Source organism: Hesperophylax consimilis, chromosome 3 (assembly GCF_061612785.1).
Source record: "Hesperophylax consimilis isolate HC1 chromosome 3, BYU_Hcon_1.0, whole genome shotgun sequence".
NCBI classification, from domain to species: Eukaryota; Metazoa; Arthropoda; class Insecta; order Trichoptera; family Limnephilidae; genus Hesperophylax; species Hesperophylax consimilis.
The window spans coordinates 38,199,593-38,221,150 of record NC_142838.1 but is presented as its reverse complement, the minus strand read 5'-3'; the positions used below and the strand labels follow the sequence as shown (position 1 = coordinate 38,221,150).

At 33.1% G+C, this 21,558-nt stretch overlaps 1 protein-coding gene across 4 annotated transcripts in view; it reads right to left on the bottom strand.

Moving 5' to 3' along the window:
• Cda5 (Chitin deacetylase-like 5) overlaps positions 1–21,558 on the bottom strand; it is a 188,167-nt gene that overhangs the window by 21,654 nt on the left and 144,955 nt on the right. For all 4 annotated transcript variants that reach the window (XM_089650650.1, XM_089650648.1, XM_089650652.1 and 1 more), the window contains exons 2-3: positions 2,510–2,702; positions 739–967 (exon numbers count right to left, since the gene is read on the bottom strand). In XM_089650650.1, coding sequence (XP_089506776.1) covers positions 739–967; positions 2,510–2,702 — 422 coding nt within the window. The remainder of the gene's footprint in view (positions 1–738; positions 968–2,509; positions 2,703–21,558) is intronic.

The window sequence follows — 21,558 nt, the reverse complement described above, 5'->3', positions numbered from 1 at the left end:
TGTAATGTAATATTGTAATAAATAAGTATATTTATTCATAAAACATCACCAAATGGCCCAAAACTTACTTTAACATAAGTTTATGGAGTCGTGTTACAAAAGTAGGCTTTAATTAAAGATACAGCTGTTTAAAACATAATCCATTTTTTCGAATGGGACCCTTATTTTAACCCACGTGTTAAGAAAATTATTATTTCATCTTTCGAAGGTGATTTTGTAGGTTTATTAATATAGTTAAAAGCTAGAATTTCCAGAGAGAAAAGGCGGTGCTAATATCCTGGTGACAATTTTAAGTTCAGATTTTTCAACAAAAATAAATAAAGAACAGCGAGTTGTAGTTGACACTTGCGTTAAAAGCTCCAAAATGGAGTAGAATTTCGATAATCCATAACTACTCCAACATTCCGTTGAAGATTTCATTGTCTCCCAAGCAACTAAATTTTACGACGGCCTTCCCGGCCATTCGAACCCTAAATAAATGCACTAGCCAAATATAGCGAAAATGATAAATTTAAATACAAAAAACAAAGATAGTCCTCCGGAAGGAATAGTAGAATCCAGCCCACAGCTGCAGTATAGTTTTAGTTTTCATTCAAACAATTATTACTAATAACTTAAAAGAAAAGTATCTATAGATAATCCAACAAAATTATGCTAGAGTCAGTAAACTCACGTTTAGGAACTCTGTAAGTAAATTCAATCAAAAGTCAAAAGAGTTGTAGTTGTTAATTTTATTACCTTGATAATATCCTGATGACTGTAAGTGGGTTGTCCCCTGGAGGTGACCACAGGGTTGGGGGAGGGGCGCGGGGGCTGCGGGGGTGCCTGTACACGCACCCTCTGCGGTGGGGGCGCGCGGGGCACCGGGGCGGGGGCCTTAGGCACAGGCAGTGCCTGGGACTCGTCGGAGGGGGGTCCGACAGTGCAGCCCACGTTGCGGGGCCAGTCGCAGGTCTGGAGCTCATGGCTGGGAATAGATAATAATAAAAATAAATGTTTTTATTTTTCTTTTTTGTAACAAGTATGGATAATGATATCCTCACTGGGATCTCTCTTGCAGAGAATTGCATATTCAAATTTAATGAAATTTATGAAGTAATTATGAATATGTCAGTTGATTAGAAGAGGTTTATTGTACCTACTTAAAATGCGGTTTTTGGTGATTTTCATTGAATATGTTTATTTAAATTAAATAAAATAATTAAAAAAACAGTTTCTATTCAATGGTTGTCACTGTTCACAGTCATTAACAGCGGGTTCAGATGTTTCAATGTTAGTTGATGGATTCGACACTTGAAACTATATTGACAAATGTGAACCATTTTTCAACAAAATTGATCAAGCTTTTAGCAAGAAATACTGTTCAATTTTTGTCGTTCAATAAAAGTTGATCAACTAAAACTGAAACTTCAGAACGCGGCATATAATATATTTAGATCAAGCTAGATAGTAAACCAAAAGAAGGTGCGCAGACGCAGATCTGTTACCGTGCGTAGAAAGGGCGTGTTATATATTATTTATAATTGAATTATTATTTACAATGTATTATATTTGAAGAGTTAATAACGACATTAAAGGTAGTTTTTAGATATCTCCAGAAATTACGATGTTATGAGCTTTCAAAGTTAAGTTGGGTCACACGAGATTCAGAACAAGAATTATTCATAATTTGAATGGCAGTGCAGCATTACCGCCGCACAGTGGGCTGAAAATCGCCTTTCATAGACATAGAGACTTGAATTTTCAAGGGTATTTTTTTTGGCTAGAAATGGATTCTGCTGATCATTACTATGCTATAAAATTTCATACGAAGCAATTGCGTGTACAAATGAAGGAGTTATCATTTTTTAAAGAAAAAATTGTATGGCACTGACATTAAAAATGAGGCTATCTCTGGAATCATAAGGTTGGCCATTCTATCCTTACACACAGATATACTACTATTTATTTTTAATTTTTTGACATACTTCGTATTGTGGTGCAACTTTATAAGCATTAAAATGAATCATCAACATAAAAAAGTTTTTTTTTCAACATTGAGGATTTAAAAAAAAAAATCACAGGTTGCGCCACAATACGAAGTATGTCAAAAAATACAAATAAATAGTAGTATATCTGTGTGTAAGGATAGAATGGCCAACCTTATGATTCCAGAGATAGCCTCGTTTTTAATGTCAGTGCCATACAATTTTTTCTTTAAAAAATGATAACTCCTTCATTTGTACACGCAATTGCTTCGTATGAAATTTTATAGCATAGTAATGATCAGCAGAATCCATTTCTAGCCTAAAAAAATACCCTTGAAAATTCAAGTCTCTATGTCTATAAAAGGCGATTTTCAGCCCACTATGCGCCGCCGCGCATTTACCATGATGTCAGATGCTTTTCGGCCAGCCGCAAATTGCAACGTTTTGAAGGCTTATATTAAAAGTCTGTCTTCAGCATGTTCTAATTAATTCAGAAATTTCGTTGTAAGAAATGGCCTCATTGGGGATGTTCCATCGCATACCTGTACATGAGGCCGCCGGTACAGGACTCGAGCAGCGCGCCGCCGAACACACAGACGTAGTACTGCGAGCAATCGTTGGGGTGCGGGTAGTAGCCGAACTCCTCGGGGCAGTTGAACTGCGTGTCGCGCTTTACGTCTGCTCCCACAGGGATGCTGCGGATGGGAGAGCGCTGACGCTGCCCGGAGATGGGTTCTGCAACAAACAAAATAAATATATTAATAATCTCGTAAATACTCGAACATCTTACAGATTAGGGTCGAACCTCCCAGGTGCTGTCGCTACGCCATTGATACATAATGTAATATCTGTACCCGAGAAGCATAAGAAACGTTCAAGAGAGCCGAAAACCCGTGTTTTTAGCAAATCGAGGAAGCTACAAGCCAAAAATGTGTACCTATATTCTTGGTGTACCTTATATTGAAGGTAATAGGCATTAAAATCGCTCGACAAACGGAGTGTAGAAACGTTCGATTTCAAGCAAAAAAACGGTTTTTATTTATTTTGTAAATAAATTTATAGGAAAGCAAAAAAGTTAATCGATTGAAACTGTCACAGATAATCTAAGCTATAATAATGTATTTTTTAAAAGTTGTTTCCTTTACGCGTTCATACATTTCTATTGGAAAAAAATATTTTTTAGTAGTTTACATTTATATTTTTTATTGAGTAATTTTTATTTTATTTGTATTCTACTCCAGCAAAGCGATAGGAAAACCTTCAATTTATCTAAAGCACATTTTTTGGTATTCGTAATGAACACCAATTCGTTATAAAGATTAATCAAAATAGTGATTTAAAACTAAACTTCGCCTTAATTTATTTCCACTAGTATTTTGATTGCTAATTGAAAAGTATATAGTTTTTTTTTCAATTATCAATAAAAATATTTGTGGAAATAAGGAGAGATTTGCTAAAAACACAAGTTTTCGGCTCTCTTGAACATTTCGTGTTTGGGAGTTTCGTATGCTTCTCGGGTACAGATATATTCTCCCGACAAAATTTCTACGTGTTCAAAACATAAGCGATTCATTTAAAAAATATTGTTGATCATGCTTATGACAGTATATTGTTATTTAAGGCCTACGGTTTTATATGGTTTAACACACACACGTCTCAGGACAGTATCAAACAATCCTTAATAAAGTTTTTATTGTATAAAATTTTGAAATTTCTCTGTATTTACCAAGTGACGAAGGAAATAACAGAAGCATTGGTAATCAATATGAAAAAATATGTTTTCAACGCTAATAATTACGTAAATAAATTTTATTGGTTAGAATCAATTCGAGATTTAATTGGCGTAATTAAAACGTTATCATTAGAATTGAGGAGGGTAATAAGAAATAATAGCTACTAACGTAGAACGAGGAATACGCAGATTATAAAAATGAAGCCACATAATTTTCTCATCTCTCTTCGTAACTGCATATCGCGTTACATGTTATTATTATGACAGATGCAAAATATCAGAAATCATAATTGCACGGCAAATAACTTGACATTCCTCATTTTCACTTCCTTCTTCCGTTATTTAGAGAAATAATATTAATCACAGTGTTACGTTCACTTCCATTGTGAACCCGTTTGACTTATCTCTCGGCACGCGTTCGATCCCCGTTCACTTATCTATTATCTCGGCAAGGTGTAAAATAGATCGTCATATCGGCTTGATCATGAAAATCTCTGCCATTTATATTGGCTCTATATTGTTACGTGTTTGATTATTGGTATCAACCGTACAATGGGCGTGCTCTGCTCTTTGGTTATGGGAAAAGCTTAACTTTTCAGCGTTCGATTTGAGGTAGAATTTTTTTGATATAATTTGACATTTTCACAACCGTATTATTGTGATTATTTTTGGGGTTATGACGCGGTGTTGCGCTTTCTCTATCTTTAGGCAATGTTTCAGACAGCGTTACAGTGTCCTCCATAAGAGCAGATGAGGTATTAATTTAATAGTGGACGAATGGAGCTATAGTTTTAATGATGTCCACAGTTATCTAAATAGTTTATCATTGCATCATACTAAAAAAAACTCATAAGATTCAAAGAATCAAAAATATTCAAAGTGTTGGTAATAAAATTACAAAATTTGACATCGAAATTTATGAAAAATGAGTATTGTTAATTTATTAAAAATCTTTTCAAATTATTGGTAACCCGGTTAAAAACGGGATTGCAGGCCGTTTTCCGATTAACTATTAGTAAATTTCTAAAATTTCGGAACACGTGTTCATGCACATGCACTTGTATTGGTGATTTTTATGTACACGTGTTCCGATATCGTGATAATACGTTATTGCTCTGTGTGTTGGTTCTTACCGAATTACAAGTCTCCCTAGAACAGAGAGGATCGAACTCTTTTCTCTGCCCCATTACGGTGACGTGACCTAAAACGTCATAGTTCAATTTGTATTTTACTAATAGTTTATTAGGAAACCTATCAATCATTCGTTAAGGGCCTGAAATCCAATTTTTAACCGGATTACGAATTACGAATAATTTTAAGAGATTCTTAATAAATTAGCAATATTTTATATCAGTAAGTTTTCTCGGTGTGGTATGACGAAGAACAAAATTTATGGAAATTAACAACTTTTATCGGCTCGTATTTATTTGGGACATGCACAGCTACAAGCATCTCAGCATTTATGGACAGTACGTCACTAGACCTAAGTCAATTAGAGAAATTTCAGTTATTTTTTAAGCAGGGCTTGAGATATATTTACGCATATCAAGTTGCTATGTATGTTGGTTGTGTTACACAGAGTCATTAACAACTTAATTGATAGTCCTGCCATCGTTGCCACTATTAAATTCCACGTGCCGACTAGGAATACAAGACAACATATAACATTCTTCTGCAATACATACACGACAAACTATCAGACACACTCACTGACCAATAGGATGCATGATCTGGGCAACAAGTATGGGGGTGCTATTGATTTATTTATTGACTCCATTTATAGAACTAAGCATAATCTATACCAAGGCTGCCCAACCCCAGGCCCGCGGGCCACAATGTGGCCCGCGAACGAATTATAAGTGGCCCGCGTGAACCATTTTCAAAAAACCCGCCAATTTGAAAAAGTGTCGCGGGCCCGCGGTAAAACAAACATTGCAGCTTGCTCGCGGTCACCAGTGTTGCCAACGAAGGCGATTTATCGCTATTTAGGCTACTCAGAACGAGAATCAGCGACGAAAAAATCCAACCTGTTGAACTTACTTTTTAAACAAAAATACACCGGTTTTTGATATAATATGGAATCTTGTAGCCACCCCCCCCCCCATGGAATTCGAAAAATCAAATATTTTGTGGGGAATTATGTTTTATAGAAATTCTCTAACAACCCCCCCCCCCCCCATGGAAATAGGAACCGTCAGGTATTCAGTGGCCCGCCAGTGATTCAAAATCGTCAATTTGGCCCAACTGTTAAAAAGGTTGGGCAGCCTTGATCTATACCAACACTTTGTCGAATCCTACAAATTAGAGTAGCGTTTGTAAATTATTTTTAATGTTTTGTCTTATATGTAGTGTTGTTGTAATTTCTTTTTTACTTTATGTTACTCTTACGTTTTTCTAATATTGCTTCATATTTAGTTTTTTTTATTATTTCTTTATTATTTTCTCATTATACTTGAAATCACAATTTTACAATTGTGTATTTTGTACCTACTTTACAATGGAATACATCTATTTACTATCAGTATCTCCTGTATAATACAGATATTCTCCTGTGTACACTGCATCTTTTTCACTTTTATGTAAAGCCTTTTTAGGCGTATATATAAATAAATAAATAAGTAATAATACTAAAAACCAAATCCGTCGTTTTTATCTCACCTTACCTACCTAATGAAAATCCGGGTTTTATGCACCTAGATCATTACATAGATAATAATTACATTTTTTCCTTAAATAAATAAATAATCGTACGTTCAGTTAGATGGCTGATTCATAAATAATTATTGATAGGCACCTTTCCAAAAATAGCTTTACACCAGCAAATGCAAAAAATAACCTGAAATGTCAGAAACAAAGGAAGTTTCTCTTTTAGACAAGTTTGCATGTGCATTTAATATCTATTATAGTGTTAAATCTACTTGGCTATATTTCAATGTTTATACTTACACCTAAAAACTCATTATTGTTCCTGTCTAAAATGTTTATTATCTATTATTACTAAGGTAATGTTTTCTGCTACAGAAGAGCTCAAATTATTTTGTAAATAGCACTATAAGCATATGAATTATAGTAACACGATCTATTTTCTAATTGCGTGTGGCTCCTTGATGGGAAAACGTTAAACATCACGTTTAAAGCTTTTCGTTTCGAAACGGTATTCAGGAAACTAATAATAATCGTTACATAACGTCGTACTTACCCTTGTGGCCTCTCTCGAGGAATTTTACCATTTTTGTATTGTTCAAGAGCAAATACTTGGCAGTAATTGGCTTTGGACAGAATCCAGGAATCCATTTGTAAAGTGTAAAGAAAATTCTATATTCATGGAATAAACAATTAAAACCACTGATGACGAGGGGGACGCTAGGACAACAAACAATTAATTCGAAACGGCAAACGCTTAAAATACTTAAATATTGAAGACAATATTAGTGATTTTTAAACGCAAATCTGATGGGATCATACATAAAGATAGTTGCCAATAAAAATGTGCGGTGAAAAAATGAAGACAACGTTGGTAGTTCTTATTCGAAGTATGATACAGTTAAAAGTGACCGATGAGGATAGGGTCCCATTAGCGCAGTTGGTAGAGCATTGTCCCGGAAAGACAAGGGTCCTGGGTTCGAGTCCCAGATGTGACCGTTTCCTTTTCTGATTTTTCTGTTTCAGATTTGCGTTTAAAAATCACTAATATTGTCTTCAATATTTAAATATTATAATTTGAGGTTTTACTCAATAAGTTATTCCGAAAAATAATGATTAAAATACTGCTTCGAAAACGCCCATCACTAATCTATGTACATAAATATGTCGTTAGTCAAACAAATATTAAACGGTCTCATACAGTGCAATTATTTTAATAATAGGATGGTAAGTAGGTACTATGCACTAGGTAAAGTCCCACAAGAAGCGTGGAGACATCGCCCCTTGCATTGTTCGTCTTCCATATATTTAAGGTTTAATTAGTGGTTGCTATCGTCGAACTAATATTTTGATATCTCACTCCGCCATGACGAGAAGTGCTTGTCTACAACATTCTGCTTAATGACTTTTCGTGATCTCCCAAATGCCAGCCCGTTCTGTGTTGTCTGTTCATTGTTAGCGTTATTCCAATTGCTAGAATGTGTGGGATTACGATTCAATCGCGGTGTTATTATTTTGCTGTAGTGTTTTAGAACCACGGCAGACGAATGTCTATCTATTTCTCTACCAGTTATATCAATTCGGCCAACTGATCTGTCGATTGAGTTATTCGATCTATCTGTCATTCCAAGAAATTAACAAATACTTCTATTTAAATAATACGCCCATACGAGATTTTACAAACTTTATAATTTTGTGGAACAGTAATCATGAAGTAAAATTTGCAATTAAAATTATACAGAACCCATGCAGAAGAATAGTATTATGATAAGCTTAATTATTATTATTATTGAGGAATGTTTTTTTTAATTTTTTTTTTTATAGTGAATACCTCACAAGAGTCCCAACTGCTCCCGTCTGGAGCCAGTGAGACTATGGCATCCCCAATTGGGGGATGTTGTGAGGCTGAAGGTAAGTGGGGAAGGGAAAGAGGAAGGTGGGGAAGTACCTGGCTATTCAGATCTAGTCACTAAACACGGCTAAAGCCATTTGGAGCAACGTTTCAATTCTGAATGGTGGTCTTACACCAGGGCGATACTGGTAGTATCTTCCACTCTGGAACGTGCCGCAAATATACTATATATTATTTTAATTAATTAATTGTGAAATAACACAAATTAATCAAATAAAATTTATTTGCGCACGCCGGGTTCGAACCCGCGACCTTCGGAATGGCAGTCCAATGCGTTACCACTGGACTATGCCGGCCGTCAATGTTATTATAGCCTTCTTGTAACTAATTTCCGTGCAGTTGAACACATCTAAATAGGTAGTACTGCATCGTTTGAAGAAAGCATCACTTTATGGTTTGAAATTATAATTGTAATAAAACAATTAGGTACTACGTAAGAACAGTTATTTTATTGAAATCGGGTAAGTTTACCGATTTTGCTAATAATTTTTATCAACTGGAATCAATAATATATTTAAATTTGACTGTAATAAGGCTGTAATAAGTGAGTTTCTTAATAAAAAATTACACCGATTTTATTGCTCTTGCCAACTGATTTCACCAAGCAAAAAATTATTTGCAAAACTTGCAGCAATCATTTGCATAATATCCCCAGGATATTTTGATAGCTTGCAATTTTTTATTTCAGACGATTTTCGCAATCATTACCGGCAAATGGTTAAATGCACTAAATGTTCACAAAACTTTGTATTTTATTTACAGTATCTTTTCATAGGCACAACAACATGTTCAAGTTGCCAAATCATCTGCATCGAAGCCATTCTGAAGGTTGTAATTCATTTTAGACCCATAAAACAAACTTAATAAAATCTCTCTGCAATAAACCCTAAAAGGTTCAAATATATTAACAATGTAAGGGGGTTTCACCATCTGTTGATAGCTTATCCTCAGGATAATGTATATCAATAAATACTCGCAATATGAAGAAAATTCGGCCAACTTATCCTATACCTATAGCCACTATTCATAGGTTCGCGTACCGAATAGTATAAATCATAAATCTAAAATATGTGTTATTCTGTCCATAAGCTATCAAGAGGATGTCGAAATACCGCCTAAGTCAGACAACAAAGTGATCCACGGATAAAAATGAGTATTGCTGATTTATTCAAAATCCGGTTAAAAACGGGACTACATGCCGCTTCCTGATAAACTTAAAGTTAATTCATAATAATATCGGAACACGTATTTATGCACCTGCGTTTGTCAATATATAATGACGCAATGCGAAAATTTAATAAATCAAAAAGCGAAAAAAGAATTTGTATTCACACGTGTTCCGACACAGTGACAATACATTGGTATTTTACTAAAAGTTTATCAGGAAACATATCAATTCATTTTTAAGGGCCTGCAATCCCGTCTTTAACCGGATAACAAATAATTTGAAGAGATTCTTAATAATAGTTTCTCCGTCTAAGACTACTTTTAGTGAATAGTTTTTTTTTTTTTAATTATATTATTTATATTAACCCTAATACAATAAGCCTTAAAAATATTAAAGCACAACGAAACCAGAAAAATGTTTTTTTATAAAAATATCTGCAATCATCAAAACAAGTTTCAAACTAAATTTTTGGTTTTTCACAAGCAAATTCTAATTTAGATACTTATCGTTTACTTTATTTAACAATTTATTTTAATTTAAAAAAGATTCATTTTCATATATTTCTCATCTAACTCTAGCAGATTAAAAAAAAAATAAAAAATGTTATCTGTTTTGTACTAGAATGCATTCCTAGTCAAAGAAATCGAATACCATAGAAGCAAAGTAAGTCTCTATGGTAGCTCAAGATTAGCACGACCCACTGTGAATATTTATTTATAATTGACTAACGAGGAACAATCAATAATGCTTTAAGTCATCAACTGTTGAATAGATTAGATTGTCTTTGTTGGGTAAGACGTGTTTTTGCCCTGAAGCGAAACGAAGGTTTTGTCACCTGCAGATTAAGACTTCTTTAGTCAACTTTTTACCCTGACTTTCGCTGACACGACCCAACGGAGAGTTGATTGCTTATTGATAAAATGATTATTCAATTCATACAACCTTTTATTATAACTTTGTATAATTCATTTTAATGTTTACATTTTTTTTAAATTATTACTTGATAGACTGCCCTCAATTGTTAAGTGTTACAAAAAAATATCAGTGTCCCTGTTAAATCTACGCGACTCTACCATATTTTCCACGGTGATAACCAATTCAACATATATACAGACCTTTTAGATATACTATTTAAACCTCTCAGTCCTACATCAAAGCAAAAATAATTAGTTGTGAATATAACTGATATGTTCATTATTATGTTTGTAAAATGATATGTATTTATTGTACCGATATGTAATGTATGTACTTTTGTTATTTCTGTATAATATTTGAAAATTTTCAACACGTGTTATGTTTGTAAAATCCCTACAATTAATAAATAAATTGTGTCATATTATAAACGGAGTAAAAACTTAATGATATAAAAGATTGCTAATTTATTAAGAATCTCTTCTAATTATTCGTAATTCAACAAATGAATTGACAGGTTTCTTAATAAACTTTCAGTAAAACACGAATGTGTTATCGGGAAGTCGGAACCCGTGTTCATAAAAAACTAATAATTTCTCGTTTCGCCTTTGTATATTATCAGAACAAACGCAGGTGCATGAACACGGCTCCGTTATATTATGAATGATTTTTATCAGGAAAAGGCCTGCAATCCCGTTTTAACAGGATTTTAATAAATCAGCAATACTCATTTTTCTCCGTGTATAAGAAGCAGAAAACTTTGCTAGCAAAGGGTTTAAAAAACTATTAGAGAGACTCAAATAAAAAACCATTACAGTAAAAGATAAATAGCTACTTATATACAATGCAGAAAATGTAATAACGCCAATAATAATGATAGGAAAAACGTCGGGTTATATTGTCATAGAAAACAAATTAAAACTTATTTGCTAAGAACAGCAACATTGCAAACCTTTGTTGTTGCGTGCTAATTTTAGAATTTTTTGTTATTTTGTTGCGACAAAAGTGTGCAAAAACGTTTTTCCCAACGAGTCAAAACTAGCAAAGTTTAGCAATGCAAAATTTTATTAAAAAAAACTATTTAGTCAACTATTCAACATTTCAATTTAAAACAATGTGTCGGCATACATAAATTAATTATATTCAATGAAGGTGAACCCGCGAAACGCAAAATTGATTTTGAACGCGCTTAATTTCACGTAAAAAAGCTAAAAATAATGAAATAATCATAACGCATGACCAAGGCAAACAGGTGTCGAAAGAAAGTAAGTGTCCGTCGCGGATTTTAGCAAAATTAAATATTTTTGTTGGTAAATTGATGAATTTGAGGGAGTCATCCTTCTTTCATTTGGTGTCTGGAATACACAGGAACCAAAACTGAGTCCAGGAATCGTTCAATCTTTGAACCCAAAAATAATATAATTTAATTTAAATACCTGGAGATCACAATAGAAAGTAATATGAAATTTAAGAAACACTTAGATAACTGTGTTAAAAGAATTAGAAAACTCACTTATATATTTACACAATTAAGAAATTTCCTAAAACTTATTTTGCCCTTGTACAATCAGTGTTGTAGTATGGTGCAGCATTTATAAGACTAACTTGTATCCGATAATAATAACTCAAAAAATTATTATTAAAGTTAATCTTAAAAGCCAAAAGAATTTCCAACAAGTGAACTATTCAATAAATTTAAGGTCCTACCGGTTTTAAAATTATTTGAAAGATGTGCTATTTAAAAGTGTTTAAAGAATCTGAACTGTCCTCAACGAGAAGCTTAAGAACTAGAACATCTGGGAATATATATTTACTTTCTATGCAACACGACAGCTGCACAACACCAATATGAATACTTAGGCCCTAAACTATCAACGATTTACCCGATATAATAAAAAGTGAAAAAACTATTTAAAATTTAAAAACAACTGACTTAACTTTTTTTTACAGAAAATCTAAACAATGATCGATGATTTTCAGATATAAACTGTTCCAATTTATTTATGTATTGTTATTTTTTTACTTTTCTCCTTTTAATACTTAGATACTGTATTTTGGTTGTAATAACGATGCCTACTATTTATGACCACCTTAACTATTTATAAATGTATTTAATTAGTAAATAGACAAGCTCCCCAGTTAGACCCGAGATTTCTCTACTAACTGGGTAATTGAAATGTTCAATGAATATCATGTCTAGTAAAAATTATCCTGTATTTACTTTAACTATACAAAAAAATGTTTGTTTCTGCTTCCACGGTACCTAACGTGATGTACAGTACATTGATCGAATTGTAAATGGTCAATCGCCGACACTTGGATCAATTTCACAAAGTGATAACAAAAATGTGTTGTACCTACACAAAACTGGAGCGTAAAAATTAAATTTCACACCAAAAACAACAAGTTTGGTTAAGTTGAAATTGGGAAGAACGATATGCATATCAAATTAATTCTTCGCCGACTTATAACAGTCCTCCAACCCAGCGTATTATCGATCTCATATTTCAAATTCAGAATAACAATTTTATCTTGCAAACTAATTTTTTCCCGTATTTTCGATATCCACCATTTTTTAGAATGGTCACAAATTTCTAATGTATTTCTAATGGATTTTCATTTATATATGATGATATAAATGATGATACGAGATCGGCAAACGTTTAATAACTAGGTCCCAATGATCGATTGGTAAAGACGCTATCCCGGTAAGGCCAGAGATCCTAGCTTCGATTCTTAGTTGTGATTATCTTTTCTATGTTATGTGTCTTGTTCTGTTTCATCAATGATATATTACATTTCTTCAAAGGTAAAGAAAAGATAGGATAAAAAATGGTGTCCCTTTAAAAATTTCCATTCTTCTTTGTTCCTAAAACAATACAATTGTTATTCTTATCGTCAAATTAGTACACGTATTTATTCTGCAACATATTTACAGATTGACCCCATTATCATTTGGACATGTGATATAAATAATGCACTTTGTTTTAAGTTAGTGAGTGGAGTTACTATTAATTTATAGGTCTGTAATACAGTCGACTGGCGCCACATGGTTACGATAAAACCGGCATTGCATCTGTAGATTGTGGGTAGGCACTTACTGAATACTTACGTTTTATGCAACATCATTAATTCAAGTGCAATGATTTATCGTGAATCGTAAATCACGAAAATAAGCCCATATAAGTCGACTCCTTACAATACCGTACATCAAACACACTCATTTCGGTCGTCTGTGATGATGTGCGTGCGTGAAAATTTTCACGTTCAATGAACTCGAAATATTTTCAAAATTGGAGCTGATTGTTTGAAGAATAATTCAGACAAGCGATAAGGTAGGTACCTACTTATAATCAGAAAATGAATATATAATTCTATATTTGGAATGTGTACTTCTTTTGTTTAATTTTTTTATGTAATCTAACGGTCGCGGTGTTTAATCGAAAAATTATTTTGTAATCGTCTCTCTAATTATTCGTCACTTTTGAAATTTTTTTTGCTCGACGCTCAGTTTTTAATCATATGTTTCTGATGAACGTATTACTAAAAATCTCAAATGTTTCTAGAGGGATCGCTACGGATGTAAGTTATTTATATTTAAGACAAACACGAATAAAACAAGACCTTACCATTAAAATATTTTTTATATAAATAAGATTTTCTAGGCCTGCTAGGGCAAAGTCGACCATATGTCCGTTCATTACGCCGGGCGGCGCGCCGAATATAGTTTTTACACGACTTCATCACTTATGTCGTTAAGATTACCACTTTATTTTAAAGATTTGATAGAGCAATTTCAACCGCAGGTCTATCCAATACACCAGGGTCGCGCGTCGCATATTTTTGTGCACGGCTGCTTCACTTGCGTCGTTAAAATTTTGGCTTTATTTTAGGGTATTAACTCATCTAAAGAATTTAGCAATCACAAATAATAATATTAATTATCTACCACGCGCAATACATTATGGTAATCAACAAAATGTAAAGTAGGTAATTATGCAAGTACCAATTATCATTAAGACACTGAACATTTTCCGTTTACTTTTCTTTGTATTCGTTAGCACCTTTCCCTTTTAAAGTCAAAATTAGCGGTATTTAAAAGATAACACTTTCACTTCGATTGTAACCCCATCAATTAGCCATCATAATTAGGCAACAATGGAAACTGTTGTAAATTAAAGCATAAGATTTGATAAAGACAGGTTGTAGCATGAAAAAATCTTTCACTCGAGGCGAGAAATTGAATCAGACAAGTCCAAAGGAACATTACAGGCAGTGGATTGATTTGGTCTGTAGCCCGTGATCTATTGTCTGTGTTGGTTGTTACAACCGTTTCCCCTTCTTCTGTCTCTTGACATTTAACACTCAGTTCCTTTGCTCTGAATGTATCCTTAAAAGCATCCAGCTGCAAGCAGCGAGGTAACATTTAAATGTTTAGGAGTCACGATTCGCCCTCTGGTTCACTGTCATGAAATAATTTGCACAAATTCCGACCTGCCCAGGTTAGGAGCGGTTCTCATTATCCAGTGTTGGCTGTCAGCGTTTCTTCTAACACCGCCTTGAACGTGGTTCTATTATGCATGTAGGTAGATACTTTAAATAACTGACAATAATTATAAAGACAATGCCAAAAGCTTTGTTGATATTATATCACCCACTGATAAATGGTCAGTATAAAAGTGAAAAAGTTAATTGAAGTTATTTTTCAAGCATTAAAAGGACACGACCAAAATGTCTGCTTCAAAATGACACTACTTAAGAGTCCTATCGGATTCAGTGGCACTATCATGCCCTTCCTCATGTTTGGGGGTATATTACTGGCTGATGTAAAGGGTGGATAAGAAGAAAACAAATAATATAAGGGTATCTGGTAAATAAACATAGCAAAAGTTTACACAGCTTCGTTTCTAAATGATGGACTCTCACCAGGGCTATACTAAATGCAAATAAACCATTTATTTATGAAGTAGCTGAAGTCCCCGACTTTTCCTGGGCATTATTCTAATTTTTCCGAAATCAGATGCAAACAATAATTTTCCTTTTATTTTGAACGTCAAGTGTGCAAAATTTTGAAAAAATCCTGCTTTAACGAGTGATAGAAGGGGATGGGGATGTTTTTTGAACTGTCATGTAAACAGTGGACTTCCTCTTGTTTTTATGGTCATGTGTGCAAAATTTTACCAATCTCAAAAAACGAACTCCCTGCAGTCACTTTTTCTTACAAACAATATTGACTCGCAAAACTTCGCTTGATTCGTTATCTTGAAATTGTAATCAAATACCTAATGCTAGTCGGTTCTCTTCGTGTGAAGGAAATAGTATTTATTAAACTATAAGACTAGGCAAAAGTGATAAACAAGCTTTCAAATTGCGTCCTTGGTTATTATAACAGGGAGGGATAAAGTTAGGTATGTACATTAAATACTGCTTTGCCCTAAGGTCCGCATAAAACCAACGAGTATCTTTAATGGCCGTATGAAATCGAGCATATTGTAATATACTTGGCCGTATCGATTTTATGATCATTTCCTTTACAAGTACAACGCCTCCAAGTCAACAATAACCTTTAATAAATGATCTTATTCAGTTACAATACGACTGAGCAATGAACAAGAGTGCCTTCTACAGGACACGGATTTAAGACTTCGAAGCAAACTCCTCCACGATTTCCTGCTTGAAGGATTTGCGTAGGCCTTCTTGATAATTGATCACTTGGTCATTACTATTCCATGTTACATATTTTATTATTAGATCTAAAGCTTTGTCTCTTGTGTGTCTATGACTAAGATAATTTTAATATTATTATTTTTACTGTGAAAAGGTCACTGTCAGTGGAATTGAAAGGAAAGAGAAGGTAGGAAAAAATAACAGTTGGTTGAACCCACTCGAGAAAATTCGCGTGAATAAATTAATCATTGTATTATTAGAAGTTTTTTGCTCTTCGAACTCATTTGAATTGAATGATATATTTCAAATCCACATAATAAATACTCGTTTGCTGATGAAAAGATAGAGAATAATATAATTTGCATAATACTCTCCGTTTACACGAATAAACAATTGTAATTACACAATTCGTTTCACATTCAAAACCAATGCATAAAATCAAGATTTGAGCATACCTACAAAATTACCATACTATTCAAAATTAAAGATGATTTTAGAACAAAAAACAAGATATGATTAGCGTTTTAGGGTTATATATGACTGGGCGTCCATAGTTTAAAAAGATTTTTTGTTATATCATTCTAAAAATGTAATTTGTTCGACGTTAGAAAGAAAAATAATAATTCTTCTCAGTTTGGCTCATATACTGCATGCCATGAATCCTAAAAATAGCCAAAGTGAATAAGTAACGTTTGGTTTAAGTTTAAAAATTATTTATTTAATTTCGGGTTTACATTTTACATTTCATCACTTTCATATAGTATAGCCAAAATAAGACCAATTATGGATTTTATCCCAGTGACTGTACCAATAAGACAACATAATATATTTTTTATTGAAATTTATAAAAATATTAAAAAAGACATATTTCTTACGTTTTATTTATTTATGTATGAACGAGATAAAAAATGACTACAGTTTTTTTTCAAATTCCCCAAACAAAAGGAGCGTGTTTTCATAACATCGACTATTTAGTCCATTTTTTATACGTTTGGGGTAAAAAAGAAGAAAAAATGTGGTTAGCGTTTTTGACAATATTTTTCGTGTATGATATTAAAATTTTATTACTTAGTAATGTTTATTACAAGATAAAAAAATTATTACTTAGAATTAGTAATGTTTATTACAATTAGTAGTGTTTATTACAAGAAAGGTAATTTTATCTAGTTCCTAAAATAGTATTTGTTTTTACGGAAAATAAAAAAGAGATGTATATAGCACATTTGAAATACACGGGAAACATTGCAAACTGGACAAACATATTGAAAATACTGAAGGGTTAAGCATTCTAAAAAAACAAAAACTTTTAACACCGCAGGTTTTTTCCTGGTCAAATGAATTATTCGAGACATGCGTTATAAGAAGACAGACATTTAACTAAACATCATTCGAACATTCAATGGATTAGAAATATTTTTTTACTTAATCGAAAGTGAAAATTAACACCATTTGTGCGAACTCTCACTGTTTAAAAAGAAACCGCTGCAACAAACTCTCCGACATCTGTTCTCCGGATCAATGGTGTGATCATCTGTGTTCCGTTAAGTTCACCGGACTTGCAAGACGTCATTTTTACGAGGCGGACATTCGAGACTTGAATAAAAAAATTGACACAAATCGGCGGTAGCCGAATTGGAGATAGGATGCCGAGATGAAAGCCGACTTTGCAGTTTTATAAAAAATTACATGATTTTCTAAGTTATGTGATTTCGCTGGCCTTTTTACTAATGTCGTACAAAGTTATATGCTGAGATTTTGAATTACCTTCTTATGTACATAATGTAACGGCTATGTTTTCGTTATTCATTAACAATGGATTAAGCTTTGAATTCTCACTGCATCATAAACTAACAAAGTGAGTTACGCCTATTTATTGGAAATTGACAAATAGTTACATCGATTCAGAAATTGTATGTATCTAAACACTATACTGGTACCTGGTATAGGTATACACAATCTCTTCAAACAAGAGTTAAATCTTAGTTAAATTGGCATTTCTTTCGGACATCGTTGTTTTTTTTCTATTCTGCAATCATTTGAAATTCCAGAAAAATGTACCAAACAATTTATTTAAATTTTATTCATTAAAATCATTCAAAATTCTTCCTTTGGCTGTAATTACTGTAGTTTGAAAATTTATCATTTTTATCATCTGCTAATAATATTTCATGCTAATAATAATATTACGATGACAATGGAAATCAACCGATAAACATAACCCGCATAATATTATGCAGAAGGTGACGAAATTTTGGAGCCCTTGGCGTAACGAACTTTGTTTAATTTGGTCGATAAAAAAATCCCAACAGAACGACATGAGATTAAAGATTATGTAATTTGCAACCATCAATCATACGAGGATCTAAGACACGCCCAAGCTTGTTTCCTATTCGATAAAATATCCTGTCCAAGGAACGTAATGATAATTAATTCATAGTTATGTATTAATTAAAGCATTCACATTGAGAGTTCGACCTTAAGGAAGGAAGAAATATCTATTTTTCAGACTAAATATTCGTGTCGGAATTCCATTATCATGACGTACTGAAACGTATTGAAATTTTTTTTTATTTATTGACCATTACTGGTTCACAGCCATCTTCAGACTGGAAATGATGAAGTCTGGAGACGAGCGTGATAGTCTGAAAGCTGTAACGGTCAATAAACAAAAAAAATAGTTAATTGCAATATATCGTAAATAAAATAGTGCGAGAAGCAACTACATGAAGTGGCCCATGGAGTCTGGAGTTGTTTTTTTTTATTTGTTAAGCGGTAATTATTGTACTCATCATTACACATTTTGTACTCTTATATACTCATCATTTTTTTTTGCCTCTCCATTATTTGTGTAATCTGTAATCTGCAAACCAACACCCGCTCATTAGCTCAAAAAAACAACGTCGCTTCCACGCAATTCCGATCAATCTAATCATAGGCTTTTGTTACCGATCGATTGTTACGCCCACCGAATTAATCCTGAAGTTGAAGGTTTTGCGCGATGACGAAGATCATTAAAAACTAGATTACATAGAGCCTGATAAGTCGTTGGCCTGATGCATATTTTTAAGTTTCAAGAACACTCCTTATAAAGCTGGCATTCGGGTAACAAAGCATTATTGTTCTTTCTTTATTTACTTAGAACGTAACATTTAAAATTTAAACAAACTTCCTGATCTATATCTTAATAATTAAAAATCACGTATCTCTTTGGCAAAAGACGGATTAACAAAAAATATTGTTATAAAATTGTTAAATCGCACTACATTAAATTGAAATTCATTATTATAATTTAAAACAACAATATTAACAATTAAACAACTTTTTCTATATATGTCAAATGCATCAAATATCCGACAACAGGTAAAATGCAGTTTACATAAAATGCGGTCTGAGGCAGGACAACGTCTGCCCGGGCCAACTAGTATAATATAAAAATGAATGTTTTTTGTTGTTTTAGACTTAAACTACTGAACAGATTTTGTTGAAAATTTAAAAGTTTGTTCTTATTAATGTCAGGAGTGTTTAGAGAGTAGTTTCAAAGGTAAGAGAAGTCGGGGACACCCGAGGAAGACATGGCCACGTTCAAGTGAAACAAATAGTTATAACTTATAACAATACAATAATATTATTTCCACGTTAAAAATGCAACCAGTTTTCAGGTGCACTAGAATTCACAACTTCAAAACTTGTCTCCAAACCATTAATAAACTCGAACAACGCCGGATACCCGTCAGCTAGTATTATAAAATATATAGAACTGGGTTCTTTTACGTAATATATATTGAAATTACTGCCATTATTCAGCAGTGACACTTTTGATTTATGCGCCATTATGGAATCTTTAATGGTGCCCTAAGGGAAACTTTATTGTCATTAACGTCGAAATAACCATTGAGTTATGTATATAGAGCCAGTTTTGGAGTTCGAAGTATGGGCCACGCATATCGGATCATTGTCCGATGTGAGATTGAGATATCTCGGGCATCAGTCGGCTACAAGCGCTCGCCAGGCGTAGGTCTCCGGCGATAGTTTCAAAATGCCGAGATGCACACGTATTGATTGAGATATTGGACAAGTTGTACTGGAAAATAAAGAGAAAGTAATGGTATAGCCTTTCATCTATAAGTAGGGTTTTACCATAATCAGTAGTCGTGTAAATTGACTTATCAATTTTAAAAACTCGTTGAGCATTTGTGCGGCGGCGCCGGTCACCTTCGATTCCTTCGTTGAGATCGTTCGCGGTCGGAAGGATTCGGGCGACATAGACAGCCGCCACACCCCACATCCTACTTCCCGCACGGGAACAAGATTTCACTCTGATATCGCAAGGAATGTAGTCACTATATGTAACTCATTGGAAATAACGCACATTGATTAATTGATAAATGCATCCGACCTGTATTTACGGAGAATGGACTGTCAAACCGCACAAACTTACACGATAATATTATCCTATCTACGAATAGTTTGAATATCCATAATAAAACTTGATACATTGTCTATGAGGTTAGGTAGTGTTTAAATTATAGGACATTTGACACCGATATAACAATAGAGGAACCGTATTATTTAATAATGACACAAAATAATAGCTTTCATGCTTAACTACGTGAGCAATTTTTAGCATATTATGCCAAGTTTGCCAAAAAATTTTGGCGATCGCTTACAAATGTGCCAAATTTATAGAACCTATAAAAAAGGGGTGGGGAAATCTAGGTGAATTCACTGGCTTTAAACCGTAGTAAGCAGTTTTATATGTTTCAATATTAATATTTTGAGGAATGATATTAATTAAATGGCAAATGTACATTATGACACTAATTAGTGGATATAGGCTAGAGTGGATATCGCCTTCAATCAGTGTTTCAATAATATGTAAACAGACGATAAACAAACAGTAATGATGACATCTTGATTTTATCGGTAGATATTTTCCATATTTTTAATTTTAATTTAATTTAATTTACCTAAAGATAGAATAGATTTAATAGAAAACTGTGCTAAAGGTACAGAAGAAAGATCTGTAGGTAAATGGGAAATGTACGGGTTCAATATAAAATTGTGCTGAAAATACTGAAGAACGATCTATAAATACATTAGGAATGTATTTTTTCAACATAAAATTATGCTGAAAGTACTGAAAAACGGTCTATTGATAAATTAGAAATGTTCAGATTCAATATAAAACTCTGATGAAAGCACTGAAGAACGATTTGTAGGTAAACGAGAAATATACAGATTTAATATAAAACTGTGCTGAAAGTACTGAAGAACAGTCTATTGATAAATTAGAAATGTACAGATTCAATATAAAACTATGCTGATAACACTGAAGAACGAAGATCTCTAGGTAAATGGGAAATATACAAATCCAATATAAAACTGTACTGAAAGCAAAGAAGAACGATCTATAGATAAATTAGAAATGTACAGATTCAACACAGTGCTGTGCTGCAAGCATCGAATATGTAGATAAATGAGAAATATACAGATTCAATATACAACTGTGCTGAAAGCAATGAAGGTAAATGGAAATTGTACAGATTTTTTAAAATTA